The sequence below is a fragment of the Oratosquilla oratoria genome, chromosome 18, assembly GCF_046742065.1.
Source record: "Oratosquilla oratoria isolate Oo_2021 chromosome 18, ASM4674206v1, whole genome shotgun sequence".
NCBI lineage: Eukaryota > Metazoa > Arthropoda > Malacostraca > Stomatopoda > Squillidae > Oratosquilla > Oratosquilla oratoria.
Window position 1 is genome coordinate 5140257 of NC_134794.1, and position 16966 is coordinate 5157222.

Genomic DNA, 16966 nt, shown 5'->3' on the forward strand with positions numbered 1-16966 from the left:
GAGAAAGGAGAGAGGGGGAGAAAGGAGAGAGGGGGAGAAAGAGAGGGGGAAGAAAGGAGAGGGGGAGAGAAGAGACGAGGGGGAGAGAAGAGACGAGGGGGAGAGAAGAGACATGGGGGAAGAGAAAGGAGAGAAAAGAGAGGGGGGAGAGAGAAGAGGGGGGAGGAGAGAAGAGGGGGGAGGAGAGGGGAGGGGGGAGAAGAGGGGAGGGGGGAGAAGAGGGAGAGGGGTAGAGAAGAGGGAGAGGGGGAGAGGAGAGAGATGGGGAGAGAGGAGAGAGGGGGAGAGAGGAGAGAGGGGGAGAGAGTAGAGAGGGGAGGGAGAGGAGAGAGGGGGAGGGAGAGGAGAGAGTGGAAAGACAGAGAAAGAGAGAGGAGAGAGAGGGGGAGAGGAGAGAGAGGGGAGAGGGGGAGAGAGGAGAGAAGGGGAGAGAGGGAGAGAAAGGGGGAGAGAGGGGAGAGAAGGAGAGGGAGGAGAGGGAGGAGAGAAGGAGAGAGAGAAGAGATGGGGGAGAGAAGAGATGGGGGAGAGAAGAGATGGGGGGAGAGAAGAGAGAAAAGAGAGGGGAGAGAAGAGAGAGGGGGAGAGGAAAGGGGGGAGAGACAAGTGATAGAAAGGGTGGAGAGAGGGGGGAGAGAGGAGAGAGGGGGGAGAGAGGAGAGAGGGGGGAGAGAGAGGAGAGAGGGGGAGAGAGAGAAAAGAGAGGGGGTAGAGAAGAGAGGGGGAGAGAGAAGAGAGAGGGGGGAGAGAAGAGAGGGGGGAGAGAAGAGAGGGGGTAGAGAGAAGAGAGAGGGGGTAGAGAGAAGAGAGAGGGGGTAGAGAGAAGAGAGAGGGGGGTAGAGAAGAGAGGGGGGTAGAGAAGAGAGGGGGGTAGAGAAGAGAGGGGGGAGAGAAGAGAGGGGGGAGAGAAGAGAGGGGGAGAGAAGAGAGAGGGGAGAGAGGAGAGAAGGGAGAGAGGAAAGGGGGGAGAGAGGAGAGGGGGAGAGAGGAAAGGGGGGAGAGAGGAGAGAGAGGGGGAGAGAGGAGAGAGAGGGGGAGAGAGGAGAGAGATGAGAGGGGGAGAGAGGAGAGAGAGGGGGAGAGAGGAGAGAGATGAGAGGGGGAGAGAGAAGAGAGAGGGGGGAGAGACAAGTGATAGAAAGGGGGAGAGAGAAGAGAGAGGGGGGAGAGACAAGTGATAGAAAGGGGGAGAGGAGAGAGAGGGAGAGGAGAGAGGGGAAAGACAGAAAGACAGAGAGAGAAAGAGAGAGGAGAAGAGGGGAAAGACGGAGAGAGAGAGAGAGAGAGAGAGGAAGAGAGAGAGAGAGAGAGGAAGAGAGAGAGGGGGGGAAGGAAGAGAGGAAGAGAAAGAGAGACCATACCTTGCTCATCAGGTCCCCACTCTTCTTCTTGGGGGCGGCCACAGCGTGACCCCGTCTGTAGCCCTTCACGATGATTTCTTGACCACCGATGTCATGCGCGCGCGCCCACGTTCACCTGCAAAGTCTGTTACACTTCTGTGGATGCACCCCCTCCCCCCCTGATGCCCCCTTTCTGGGCAACGGACGGAGTGATCATCTTTGTCACAATTAATACGTAACTGGCGACGAATGCCAAGGGCCTTCCATTCAAGATGATTCGATTCCTACGTAAACATCACGAGGTGCGAGTGGGTATGTGTGGATGCCGGCGTCAGCATCTTGATTATACATTTTCTTTTTCGTAGTTGTACACGAGTTACCCCCAGATTCTGTGAGCTGGTTTGATCACCTTTCCTGGGTTTATTATTACTCGGAGTAAAAGAGAACGAGTAATACGGCAGCAGTGGCTTTATATTTTAGAATGCGAGTAGTGTGATGCATCGTACATATGACAGCCAATGCTGTGTGCGAGAATTTGACTCGTGCTGAAGTGGTTAATACGTATCTGGGAACAACTGCCGAGGGCACTGCGCTCAAGAAGACTTTGTATTTAAAAGCGGCAAAAAGGAAGTTGAGGGGGGTGAGGGAGTATGCATGCGAAATAAATTTGGCACAGCCTGAAGGAATTTCTCCCCATCTCCCTTTCTGCATGAGGGAACAGAGAGGGGGGGGGGTCGCCGAATTAATGAAAACACAATCAAACCAGTTCACAGAATGTGGAGTTCACTCGGCTACGACTACAAAATGAATATAATCAAGACGCCAACATCCTCGTATATCCACTCACGCCTCATGACGCCTACGTGGGCGTCATCACATTGAAGATGTTAAGAAGTACGGGGTGCACTGCAGGTTACGAGGATAGATACGAGAAGAAATGTGGAAGTGAGAGCAGGGGGTCAGTACATCTGATAAATTGATAAAAGTGCATACCTAACGCAATATAGTAATAGGAAATAAAATTTTAATTTTGTAAATCATAATACATCAATGTAATATATGGTCATTCTTGGTGGAAATTAATAGTAGAAAAGGTTGCTAAAAACTGTAAACAAACGTAACCACTTTGGTTAGTTGAGACACCATCTTTCTTTTGGCAGTGGAGGCTGAAGAAATTAAAGTATGATATTTTCGTCTATTCTAACCCTTACCTAACCTACCAACCTAACTGAACCTGCATTTAGTAATGCAATACCTGTAATTCTTGAGGTCATTAGGGTTGTTGCTGACGGTCAAGTTGAATATTCAAATGAAGGAATGTGTAATATCTTAAACAATTATTTTAGCTCAGTATTTGTAAACGAAACACTTCAAAGTGAATTCCAAACTGAAACCTGTGAAAAGTCTAGGGTAAACTTACTCACTACGGTAAATATAACAACACAGCTAATAGGACATGTAGGAAAAAGTGGAACTTAATACTACATCACTCAGAAGAAGAGCCTTGAAACTTGACTCCCCCCATCCAGTTAAATTGGAGAACAAGTTCGCTGGTCAACAGTGCCTTTAGCATCCTATTTGTTGCTTCAGTTGAATTGGCTCTTCCAAGGATACTCAGGTTTGCAACCTGGAAATTAAACAAATTATTACTTGTATCAGCATTGACGATGTGAGCATCACATGTAAAAATATGACTTTTTTATTGCCTAAGACAACACTGTATAAGAAAAAGTGGGACATTGAAAGTCGTGTATACCGTGGACCTAATAACTAATACCTAATCATACCTAAATACTAATGTAATTTTTTTTTTGTTTACTAAAAAAAGTAGGAATGTACATGTACGTCATTAATAACAAAATGTGATGTGAAGTACGTTCAGAAATGCAAGCCTTAATTAAGGCACCTGTCAACATGGTCAAGGACTATATCAGGCACCAAACTGACTTTCAAAGGCACATTTTGGTTACTGTCCCACATGTTGGCATGTACATTGCAATTTTTACAACAGTTAGCCATTGCATGTCAGAGACGAGATATAAAAACAATTTGACAGACACAGAACAAACCGATACCTTGACCGGTACTTAACAAAACTAATTTGGGATGTGGACATGTAGACATTCTCTACAATTAAATGTGTGTTTGATAAAAGCTTGCATCTCTGGTCATGCAATTGCACAGGTAAGAATTTCAGCAAAGCTCACTCAATAGATTTCCCTTGAAGGCCTCATCTTTTAGCCTCTCTTCCAGATCTACAATTTGAGGAAGGGATGTCAAGGGCAGATTCACCCCCAATCTCTTCTATATCTTCTTCACTTGTACTTGTAGCTTGCCTGTCACCAGACCGCTGAATTGCGTGTAGCAATCGTGTGTTCTCCAGGGCCCGTGCATTCACAGTTTCTAAGAGTAGGATTATTTGACGTTCTGCAGCTGCATGTAAATAAAATTAATAAACTATTATAAAATATATGTCTGATCAGCCTGAAAAAAATGTTCCTCTAGAATTATTTCAAGAATTGAAACAGTATGTCAACTGACAGCCAGTTAGCCAGTAGACAATTTCTACCTGCAAAACCAGGAACCTATCTGAAAAGGGGGGGGGGTTGAAGTCTTAGCCTTAAGGGGGTACGCGACACCTGGGGGGGTGAATTTGGTCAAGATATGGCATTTTTCAAAACTGTGTTCAAAATGTTCATATACCACTTAGAAATAAATCCCGACAAATAATTTTCCAGCCGCGCGCAATTTAAAGGTCCTGGGTGAGGTTTAAAGGGACAGATTTAAAGGCGCAACCCACACTAGAGGGAGGCGTGCCACTTAGGACCTTCAGGCGCAGTGAATAACGTTGAAATTTGATTGAATTTACACTCGCCCAGTGTATCAACGGCCAATACGATTGTGGAGGGGAAGGGAGGAAGGTGGAGGGAGAATATTTTGCCAACTTTGTGTGAAACTAAGCGTTAGTTCCCGGCTAGCTCTGAAAAGGGAAGTACGCATGTCTCATGAGCTCTCATTGCAATCTATTACTTTAGCTAGTACATATTACTCTAGTACAGTCATCATGGGTAGCAAAAAGAACAAAAGAACATCACAATGACAAAAAACAGCAGTTAAAGATGGCAAGCAGTCAAAGACGACTAAAGATCTCACCACCTCTCACTCCACCACCGCCCTCACCTGCACCTCTGTGACGGTGACAGAGGTAAAGGACAACATTAGACTAAACAATTCAAAGAGGAAGATTAAATCCAAAGAAGAAAGCAAGAGGAAAAAGATCAAGGCTATACAGGAAGAAGAAAGAAGAAGGGACATCATATGATGCTGGAGGGGGTGCCCTACCAACATAGATTGGCGAGGGGAATCTGATGAGGAAAGAGAAGGCGCCCACTACTGGAAAATAAACCTCTTTCCAATGACTTAGATACCCTGAAGACCCCCAGCAGAGAGGTTTCATATGAAGAAACCGCCAAAGGTGCAAAAAAGCAAATTATATGATGTTGTCGTCTGTGCGTCGTCACTACTGTGACATACTTATACTTTAGTTTTTCAGTATTTAAAGTACTTATAATTAAAATATGTTGATAATTTTTACTGTACTTACTTATTATATAATAAGAATTAAGCCATGAAAAAATCAGTCAAATTGGTGAAACTATAAGTAAGTTACAGATATATTCATATTTCAAGTTGCCATATCTCCGTTCGATATTTTTCTACATTTTTTTAATCATAAAAAATCTAATATACATCAGATTTAGATGAAACTTACAGGGAATATTACTTTTAGTAACTGCTAGGGCCGATCGTTCGAATATTTTGAATAGGATGAAAGAGTTCAGAGTAATAATGGAAACGAGCAAAAAATTTTTATTTTTCACGATTTTTGCCAGACATTAAAATTGAAATGCCTGTATGCAAAAGTATAAAGGAAATTCTCCAATTACTCAATGACCGGCCCTAGGTGTGCCTACTGACTAATCATAGCCAAAATATAAAACAAATTGGTCCACGTATTATGGTGCTGTGCACTTTTAAATGTCGCTACTGGTATACGTACATGTGTACATGTGTACATACATCATTCTGCTTCACCTAAAATGTAGGCAATATGGATACCTATTTACCTGAGAAGTTTCAGCTCTTTACTCTAAATATTTTAGAAAATGACCTCCAGGTCTCGCGTACCCCCTTAAGCCTTAGGGAGTTCTGGTTAAAAAGATTGAGGAAAATGACAATGTTATAGGTACTATGCTATTATGTAGCATAGTAGCTGTTTTAAGTTTTAAACATGCTTTCTAAGCTATTTCGGGGTGTACTGGAAGAGAGCCACAGGATGGGGCTTGATATCGCAGTGAATATAAACACACTTACGAGTGCAAGCAAATGGTGCAAGAAAAGCTTCTCCCACTTCTGAAGATTGTATCATGCAGTGGGAATTGTGTGGAGTAGAGATTTGTGGCAGCTTTGGAAGCAACTGTGCACCCACCTCCAGGACTGGCATGACGACTGGTGCTTGCGATTTCAAGACTTGGAGGTAGCCTACTCTTTGTGGCAGTGTTGGCAGCACTGGTATCGATGTTCTTCAAGGATTTGGAGGGGGCTTGGTGGTGATGGTGGCAACTCTCTTTTTTTATGACATGTATGTTATCATCCTCTTCTTCACTTTCGCTACTTGTTAGATAGTGAGCAGCAGGTCTGTTATACAATGAGACAAAGGATCAATTAATTACAACCAGTAAGATGAACTTTGCATCAGGAAATTGTTCAGATATCAAGTACATACATGTATAGTAGTATATACATTAGCCTACTTGTACATGTACACTGTCAACAATAATGGGTTAATCAAAATACTTGTGCATATCACGTGAACATGACAGAAGGACAGCAAAGTGATATCCTGCATTGGAGCACTCTTAAATCTGTTGTGTTGTAGGAGGGCATATCAATTGTGAGTACAAATCTAGTTAAATGTAAATGCATACAATTTTGTGCTAAATTTATTTAGATTCCACCAGAAATATTGCATTTTAAGAATGTATGATTTACAGACCACATCAGCATGCCATAGTTTCAATGTATAGAAAACTATACCGGTACAGGTAAAATACAGCACAAATCCTGCATCACTCTTGTCAGGCAGTTGACACCGAGCAGTTTATTCGATCACATTCACTTTTAGAATTTGGTTTTAATGCTATCACATGAATACGATAATTCTCAAGATGCCTTTAGCTATTGCTCAGCTGCCTAGTTATCTTTGCTTCCTTTTGAGGGGAGGGCGGCAGATGTCATTCTCCTCATCAGCTGTAGAAAGCAAGGTCTGATGTAATTTCGGCTCTAGAGAGCTTTTTCCGACATGCCTCGTAGATGCCTTAAAATAAAGAGCATTTGAAAGGCTTAAATAAATTGGATACTATGTTATAAAAGATAAAGATCCAACCTCAATGTCATGAAACTATCACTTGTCGGGAATGAACTGTGGCCAGACCATTGTCTTGCAATGTGGTGAATACAATGTGTATTATTGTCAGGCCCTACATGTAACACAACCTTCAGACTGCCTTGCAAATGGCCAACTTCATGAAACTTTGTTTTAAAGCTATGCCTATGTCCATGCTTTTCTGAAGGCCAAGGCAGTGCATTTACATGTACATCAAAAACATACCCCTGCATGCAACAAGCGTACAACACGAGGAACACAACTGAATCTATTCAACTCACCTGCTTGATGAATAACCCTTACTTCATACGTTTCCCATCCTTGTATCGGATCTGCCTGTTCTTGTACTGCTGCCCTGCGCAATTTCGATTCTGTAAGTTTGCTCGGCCAGAAACAATAAGACTTTTTCTCCTTTGCAAAGATCAATTTTGTCGGAACCATGTCTACGTTAACCTCATCCACAAATACCACTACAGAATACAATTCATCTTCACCTACAATACAGAAAGGTACCCGCTGTCAGATTACTTGCAATTATCAATAAAGATGGAAATTTGATCATTTCAGCTTCCATGTAAGGCACCAAAACTGAGAACTAATGGATGAGGACTAAGAAGTTTCATTCTTGTTCAAGTGACTCCAAGCAATTTATCATATACAGCAACATTCAAAGGGATTGTGATGATCTAGGCCTATATCACATGGCTCCTACAAAATTTTAGTTAGCAACAAGAGTCCAGCCCTACAATTTAGGTTGTGAAAATTAACCCAAGTGTCCATATGACCACAGTAGTGAAGAAAAAAATGACAGACAATGGTGAAAAAATGACCAGATGGCTTGTCTGGAGATACTGACTGAGCTGAAACTACCAATTTACACTACATGTAAACACACAATTTTTACATGCACCTACTCTAACCAACAGACTTAGTATAGGCCTATATTGGGAGAGGGATAAAAATACTTAAGTACTGGGTACATACATGTACTGACACTATTGTTCACAAAATGCATTTTTTTAAACGGGCATGCATGCTCTGACATCACATTGATGTTTTCCAATAACATGAATAATAGACGAGAATTTTGCCCATCTGGGTAAAAGAAAAGTTTTGAAATTCAAAGATATCCATCCACAAACATGCAACCTTAAATTAAATGGAGTGCAAAAATGGGATGCAAACCCATTCATTATGATATGGAAAAAAAAAAAAAAACTTAGCTGTGACATCCTGAACAGGTACAGTGCAAAGATCACGAGACAATTTGGAAACCCCCATGTATTCCTAAATCCTGCAAACTCAGTGGATAGGTAAAAAATGCTATTTTCTTGTTGAGCTTGTTTACAATAAGGTAGTAGCCAGATTCATTCTGAAGGATATTCTTGACAACTGTGACATTGTTTCCAACCTTGATGCAGTTGTTACCCTGGTATGTTGAAATCAATTCTAGGTTGCTGCCTAGACTCGCATGTACTTCTTTGTACTGAACACTGCAACAAAAACCAGCTGGAATAGGGCCTGCAAAATACATTATTATTTATTTTTTTATTTTTTTATCAGTAACAGCTGCCTATTCTTCCTTGGGTGAATTGCAGAACATGCTGTACTCAGAAAGGCATCGAATAACCTGCTGAGGAGGGAACTTGGGTTTTCGAACCAACTTCTGAAGGAAGTGTTTAAGTGGGAAGGCTGAGACATTATTTAAATTGCCAAACAACCTGACATCTTCAGCCAGGTGAATTAGTCCATGCACATTATAGACAATTTGATCCTTACCATACATGTCTGACAATTTTTTTTACAAACAATAGAATGAGCTTATGGGCATAATTAGAGTACTGCATTGAAAGTGAAGGGCTCAACATAATGTAGATAGCAACAGAAAACAAAAGGAAGTTTTTGTACATCTTGTCAGGTAGCTCATCAGCTAAAACAACAGGCTCCGTAAAGTAAGAACTGATGAAATTCAGTAGCTTTCCAACAATCTTTCTCCTGAATTCATCTGGGTTTTCTAGCAAACCCTCTTGGAACATAGTTCCTCATATTGCATAACAAGTCTGACAAAACTGCAGCAGTCCTTGAACCTAACCTAACACTTCGAGGACCTTTGCACCAAAGATTAACCCCTTCCATACGGGGCCGCACACGTAGGCGTCATGGGGAGCGAGTGTATTCGCGAGGCTGCCATATCGGCGTCTTGATTATATTTATTGTAGTCGCCCCTCCATAATGACATTCTTTCTAATTCTTTTGTAATCGCATTTTCTATGGTTATCAAAATTCACGGGTGAAGAGAGAACGATCGATATAAGCGGTGACTATATTTTATGATGCGAATATTATTACGACACGTCGTACGGCTGGCATTGGCTGCTGCCACTGAGATCTAAGTCCATGACGCCTACGTGTGCGGCACCGTATGGAAGGGGTTAAGCAGTCGTCTAGTGACACCAAGGACACAAGGTACATATAATCTAGTGGAAATTCACAAGGGGTGATGGGCCAAGGTGATGCTCTTCATCAATTTGATGGGCAAATTCATAATCAGTCCTGTGGGGTGCATCTAGTACCAGAAATGTCATCTTCTTCAACCAGACACCGACTTGTTTGCATCTTTCACAGCCACTCGAACCAGAATGCCCCTTACAGTTCTTTAAACAAAGGCTCGGGCTGGTGCATCACAAATGAATGCTGAAATACGAACTGGTATGACTACCATTAAATGTAACACCTTCACATTGGACAAGTTTCATATCTTCAATGAACTGTTTCAAGAATGCTGACGGTGGATCACTTGGCTTAGAAGAACCATAAACCAACCCTACAATAAATGGGTCTTTGTGAACTGGATGCTCTAGCATGCCTAAAATAGGCCAGAACTGATCAAGTGAACTCTTCCATATTGGAAGTGATCAAGTTTGAGCTGCCAATGATGGATACATTTTCAATCTTGAAATTATTCCTGGTTCCAAACCAAAATGATAGTATGATCCACCTATCAGCAATTTACAGAAGATGCCGTGAAACCCCAGCTAAAATCCTTCTATGCTATGTTGAGTCCAATAGGACACAGGTTTGAACTCAGCCATTTTCAATTTAAAAACTGGCTCTAAATCCAAATCCAAACCAATATAGTTATGTATATATGCCAATATCATAAAATGTTAAATATATAAAAACCCAAGCCTAGGCATGCTAGATTTATACATAGCGCCTATACCGTAGCCTATACTGCAAACACCATTGATCCAATCTCGCTGTCTTTAAGGCAGAGATGCCTAATCCCAGTGACGGGCCCAAAATAGTTTGAAATCAAGTGCACGGATGGATGGGGGGGGGGGGGTGCCTTTCTTCTGTAGCACACAGCAGTCAGTATGTGGATATATTTAGTTTTGATAAAAGGATAGAATTAAGTAATAGAATAAGTGAATTGGAAAATACACCTCATATCATAGCTCTGCAGGTCAAACCAAAAATTTTTAGATATGAAAGGACCAATGCAGATTATAACATGGAAGGACACGATCTTATTGAACAGAACTTACATAATAACATAGGAAGGGGACTTATTATCTACATTAAGAAAGGTACAAAGTTTAATCTAGTTGATCTGAAAACCAAATATTGTGAATACTGTGACGTACCGATAGAATGCGGAAATGAGAAGTTAATGGTCATATCTATATACAGAAGCCCAAACAGCGATGAAAGCAATAATGCTGGGCTGCTCCAACTGATGCAGGAAGTAAGTGATATGAATGTGCAATATACGATACTACTAGGGGACTTTAACCTTCCTAAAATTAATTGGAGCAACTATACAACAGAATCTAATCATATGGATTACAACAGTCAATTTATTGAGAAAGTGAGAGATTGCTTTTTTACCCACCAGCACATACTTGATATCACCAGAATAAGAGGGGACAACACTGGAAACACAATAGACCTAATATTTACTGATGATGAAACAATAAGTGGAGAAATCAGTGTAGAAAGCCCGCTGGGAAAAAGTGATCACGCAAGCATTCTGTTCACTTGTGACACTCAGGAGCAGATGGATAACAGTAAGCGACAAATTTATGTGTATGAGAAGGCAGATTATCAGCTCATGAAAGAGAGGCTTGCAATTGACAGGAACCAGTATTTACAGGATTTGGGTACAGAGGAAATGTGGAAGAAATTCACCAATAAATTACACGAAGTGATTGAGGAAGGTGTTCCCAGGAAACATATTTGAGCAGTAAATAATAATAGTACAAGAATAAATGAAAACCTACCAATGACCAGGAAACTACGGGTTAAGATTAAAAGGAAACAAAGAATGTGGGAAAAATTGAAGAAAATTAAACAGGAAAATGACAGAACACTAAACAGGACATACCAGGACATGGTACAGAAGAGTCAATAACCAAGTCAGAAGACAAACTAGGAATGCTGTGAAATCAAGAGAGGGAAATAGCAAGGTGTGTGAAGGAGAATCCGAACGTGTTCTGGAAGTATGTAACATTGAAGACGAGAACAAAGGCCTGCATTGGAGAACTGTATAAGAATGAAGAAAGAACTCAAAAGGCATCAAGTGACAAGGAAAAAGCTGACATACTCTCAGAGCACTTCTCAAAGGTTTTCATACATGAATCGGATGAAGATCCACCTAGGGCGGCTACAAGGGAGGCAACAACACTGGATAGTATGGAAATCACTGTAGACAAAATAAGGAATGCCCTGCAAAAGCTGAAGAGGAACAAATCACCCGGACCCAATGGGATACATCCAAGGGTAATTAAGGAACTGATGGAGGACTTACTGGAACCACTGAGAATTATATATAACAGCTCACTGCAGGACGGAGTGATACCCGAGGACTGGCGTATTGCCCATGTCACGACCATCTACAAGAGAGGCAACAAATGCAATCCAGGAAACTACAGATCTGTCAGCCTAACAAGTGTCCTATGCAAGGTTATGGAGTCACTGTTGCGGAAGGAGATAATTAGACATATGAAGGAGAATAAGTTATTTAGTGAGAAACAGTTTGGCTTCATTTCTGGGAGATTAACTACACTACAGTTAATAAAGGTACTGGATGACTGGACTGAGGCAATGGATGAAGGGTTGGCTGTGGATGTGGTATATTTGGACTTTATGAAAGCCTTCGACCGAGTACCACACAAATATCTGATGGAAAAAAAATATCAAGCTACATGGTAGAAGGTAAAATAGGTAAAATTTTACTTTTGACCATTGTAGGAATATAGCAATACAAAATAAAATAGTAATTTTGTAAATTAAAATGTATGAACGATATATGCAATTTTGTGTGCGGAAATGAAAATAAAGTTGCTAAAACAGATTTCTTAAGTAACGAAGTCGTGTACAACGAGTGGTACGCCATGTTTGTTATGGTAGATGCCGACGTCGGAGAAATGAAAGGACGATAAATTTGTCTAAACTAAACTAACCTAACCTAACCTGTGTTTAATAAATCATTACCTGCAAATTAGATATCATCAGGCTGGTCGTCGTCGTAAGAGACGTTGGCAGGCTTTTCAACCACTCTCTTAGCTTTTGTATGGCTATATTCCTCCAATGGTCGAAAGTAAAATTTTACCGGTTAGGTTAGGTTAGGTTAGTTTACTTTAGCTTAGACAAATTTATCGTCCTTTCATTTCTCCGACGTCGGAATCTACCATAACAAACATGGCGTACCATTCGTAGTACACGACTTCGTTACTTAAGAAATCTGTTTTAGCAACTTTTTTTTTTTTCATTTCCGCACACAAAATTGCATATTAAGTTCATACATTTTAATTTACAAAATTACTATTTAATTTTGTATTGCTATATTCCAACAATGGTCGAAAGTAAAATTTTACCGTAAAATATTAAGATAGATTCAGAACTTTCTAACAGGGAGAAAACAGAGGGTGTTGATAAATGGAGAGCCCTCTAGATGGAAGGAAGTAACAAGCGGAGTCCCGCAGGGCTCTGTTCTTGGCCCCATGCTCTTTGTAATATTCATAAATGACCTGCCAGAAGCAGCAGTGAATGGAAGTAAAGTGTATCTATATGCAGATGACACTAAGATATACGACAATACAAAGCAATGAAGACTGTGATAGGTTACAATGGGACCTGGGCCAACTCAAAGAATGGACAGAGAGGTGGCTCCTAAGTTTTCATACAGAGAAAAGCAAGTATATGAGGACCACAATGGAAGAGAAGGGTTATAGTTTGTACAGCAAAATCAGTAAGACAAGAAATGAAAAAGACATAGGGGTGATCATAGATGATAAACTAAATTTCTCCAGCCACATGGCAGAAAAAATCAATAAAAGCCAATATGTTAGTAGGGCTGATCAGAAGGACCTTTCAACATTTAGAACCAAACATTCTCAAGCCTCTGTACACAGCTCTTGTAAGGCCACACTTGGAGTACGCCAGCCGGTGTGGTGTCCCCATCTGTTGAAGGATTTGGAGGCTGTGGAGAATGTGCAGCAAAGAGCAACTAAATTATTGCCATCCCTCGAGTTATCGTATGAAGAGAGACTGAGGAAGATGAACTTGCCCACCTTGGCGTACAAGAGATCCCAGGGGGACCAAATTGACATACAAAATTGTCACTGGTGTATATGACAGAAACTGCACTGAGGGTCTCTGAATTTAGAGAGGGGTCCAGTACAAGGGGAAATAGTCGGAAAATATTTAAGGAATAAGCCAGGAGCACGGTTGGACCTGAGAAAGTACTCCTTTAATAACAGAGTCATTAATAATTGGAATGAGCTGCCAGAATGGGTGGTAAATGCAGACACAGGCAAAAGTTTTGAGGCAAGGCTAGACAAATTCTGGGAGGGACAAGAGCAAATATATTATATAATTATAGAGCACAAATTAACACTTACACTGCATTCAAATCAAAGCATATAGACTAGTAAGTTACGACGAATTGTCAAAAAGATTATCCCAAAAACCTTAGTGACTAAAAAGGCAAGACGTCCATTACTTTACCAGAGAAAATTTACAGAATTTGAAATGCTTAGGCAGTTGACTCTCACAGACAGTTCCACAATGGTGCATTGGCTGGCTGCGGTTTGGTGGCGCGATTCGAACAGTTCAACAAATTGCATGATTTCGCGTAGGTTTGAAATCAAATGTCAACATAAAGGTATTTTAAAATATAAAATAAATCCCTGTGACTAAACAACTGTAGGCCTAGAGGTGGAAAATACGTAGCATGCTTTATCACATTCGGAAACTGTCAGATTTGATCGGCACCAAAGACTATTATATACGAAAGACAGGAAGGCACGGAAAAGGTGTGTAAATAGTCTAACTGATTACTCATGAGTTTAGTTACTTCAATCAACGCTAGAAATCGCTGTGCTTCATTCGGAAAGAATTAGCGGGCTTTTTGAATCGTCTGCATATTTACATTTCAGCCATCTGTCACTTGGAACACATGGTTAGTTCAAACGGTCCAAAAGTTCTCACCCTGAATTCATGTACCATCGGTTTCATAAAGAACCACAAAGGTAAGTGTATATTATAAGTGTTATTTTATTGATTAAGTAAACATGTAAATCAACATTATCTTCTTTTTGATAGATGTTCAAAGTGGATACAAGTAACCGGTATATCAACATTAAGGAAGAAAACACCTACACAATTAAATAAAAGTCAAAGGATATGTAGCCACCATTTTTCTCAACGGCAATATGCATCATCAACCCGTTTGTGCCCCAATGCATACCCAGATCAAAATCTGCCTGGTGAGTCAATGCAGTTTTATATATACATTATCATAAGATTACAATAATTAACATTGTTTGGTAAGAAGTAATGATTTTTTTATGCATTCTATTATCTATCAGATCCAGCACACCCAGATGAGCCAGAAATAACCAGTATGGATGCAGGTAAGTGCTTGATCAATGTGAAAATAGTATAGCACAGTTCTGAGATTAATTGAAATTACTTTATTTTATTAGCACATTACATTTGAAACAAAACATTGCTTGTCTCTATATATTATATATTAAATATTTCTGTATTACCTTAAAGTTGAACATTATTTAGAATATTCTTTCATTGCCATTAGCTAATTTTTGTATTTGCACAAAACATATTTCAACTTGAAATTACCAACTAAATTCTGAGCATAGATACCTTACATTATCTGTTTATAACAGTACAAAACATCAGATATATTATTTTACAGGTATTTACCTGCACTTGGATACTGCAAGTACTTTGCATCACCAGCAAATTGAAATGGAAATCTTGTCAAGTTCATTGGATGAGAACTTTGGTTAGTACTGACCATTTATTAGCATTGCATAATTCTATAAGTAAGAGATGGCCTGTAAATCATAAAAAAGTAAGCAACATATGTCAAATTGCAACAACAGATATTAGTCCACAATTGAGTCCACGGTTATATAGATGTTTTACAGACCTGTTTCACACTCTTGGCATAAATGTGATAATGTGATAAGAATAGAAATTGTTCTGGTAGGTGCTGGGGGATGGCATACACCCATCAACACTCCTCTCAGGTAGAGAGAGATTGCTGGAGTTTTGGACGTAGTCTAAGGAAGATAAAGTCATCTCTTATAAAATTACTTAGTAGTATTTAATAAACATATATGAATGAAGTTATAACTCCGTTTTAGATTTATTCCACATGCTCTCTTACATGAATGTGAGTTGGATGCAATGTGTCATGGGGGTATTGGAGATGTAGCTCCCATCAACCTGTAGGACATATTCTAGAGTATTTCACATTCCACAAACATTTCTTCATAATGAGCTGTTAATGTGAAAGATGCAAAAGTATTAAAGAAAATGCTGCTGATTGGCATATAATGTAGATCATGTAGATTGTCTGGCGCTGACATTGGCATATGCAGTATAATGACATAAATTCACCAATTAACAGGTACTTTGAGAACATCTACAGCATTGCATTTTTCCTCATCAGCTCAACAATCAGTAAATGGTAGGTATATCCACAGATTCTTTATTCCACATATTTATTTCCTATTAAAGTCATATTATTTATCATCAAAATCAAGTACGTTTTTCTGCTACCAACATGTGCGCTTGGAAAAAATGGATAATTTAGGTAAAAGTTACCAAGAGGACGGCATTTGCCTCAATCAAAGTCCCCTAACTCCAACTTACAATCATTGAGAATTGAGTCCTCTCAGTAATTTTTAAAATACTTTATTTACAAGAGTACTATATATTATTTACAAGATTTTTATTAGTTTTTAATGTTTTGCCATTGAAATTACAGCAGATACATCACAAGCAAGACATGTTCTGGAGCAAGTTGGAGAAGTCTTGTCCTGTTCTGGTAAAGAATGAATTTGCTATTTCCCTTTCTTTAAAGTATGAAACTATGCATTTTATAATTGAGAATCATTACTATCATATCGCTGTTTTGCTAACATCAACAAATACTGCCATAGTGCATTTAGGAAAGGGATTACAAAGGCGGAGCATGCCGACAGGAGACCTTTTGATCCATATCTAGGTCGGATGCGAAAAAAAAATCATATTAATAATAAAACGATAAATAAAAACTATAATAATGTAAATAACAAATAAAATACATAAATAAATGCATAGGTATAGTTAAATAATAAACAAACAGGTAAATAGTAAATAATAATAAATTGACATATAACTAATAATAAATGAAAATCAGACAGACAAATGATAACAAAACAAAAACAAATAATATAAGATAAATTATAATCATTACAGCATCTTACTTAGGTATTTATCTAACTCATTCTTAAAGCTTCGAACTGAACTACATTGCACTACCTGTGCAGGAAGTTTATTCCATTCATTTACTACACGGTTGGCAAAGTTGTTTCTACCTACTTCTAAATTGAATCTATTTCCGGACAGTTTGAGACCATTGTTTCTTGTCTGATTCTCATTCAATGTGAAAATTTTGTCACTTTTGATGTTGTCAATTCCCTTTAAAATCTCAAAGACCTGTATCAAGTCACCTCTGAGTCTACGCTTTTTTAGGGAAAACAGATTCATGTGTTTTAGTCTATTTTCGTATTTTTTATTTTTGATATTTGGAATCAGTTTTGTAGCTCGCCGTTGTACTTTTTCCAGTCTGTTAATGTCTTTTATGAGATTCGGTGACCATACA

General features: G+C 39.7%; 1 protein-coding gene across 1 annotated transcript; it reads right to left on the reverse strand.

Moving 5' to 3' along the window:
* Window positions 1-3404: 3404 nt before the first annotated feature.
* Window positions 3405-6477, reverse strand: LOC143034895 (uncharacterized). Its single transcript, XM_076201238.1, has 3 exons — window positions 6438-6477; window positions 5715-6038; window positions 3405-3773 (listed from the first exon to the last, which is right to left on the reverse strand). Exons 2-3 carry the CDS (start codon window positions 5842-5844, stop codon window positions 3571-3573), a joined length of 333 nt encoding a protein of 110 aa, XP_076057353.1. The 5' UTR covers window positions 5845-6038; window positions 6438-6477; the 3' UTR covers window positions 3405-3570.
* Between the last annotated feature and the right edge of the window lie 10489 nt (window positions 6478-16966).

Bases quoted from the DNA above. Each gene is read 5' to 3' on its own strand.
- LOC143034895 (XM_076201238.1), bottom strand. From the start codon at position 5,844: ATGCCAGTCCTGGAGGTGGGTGCACAGTTGCTTCCAAAGCTGCCACAA. The intron at 3,774-5,714 runs GTAAGTGTGTTT...ATTTACATGCAG, and splicing joins TGCACCATTTGCTTGCACTC to CTGCAGAACGTCAAATAATC.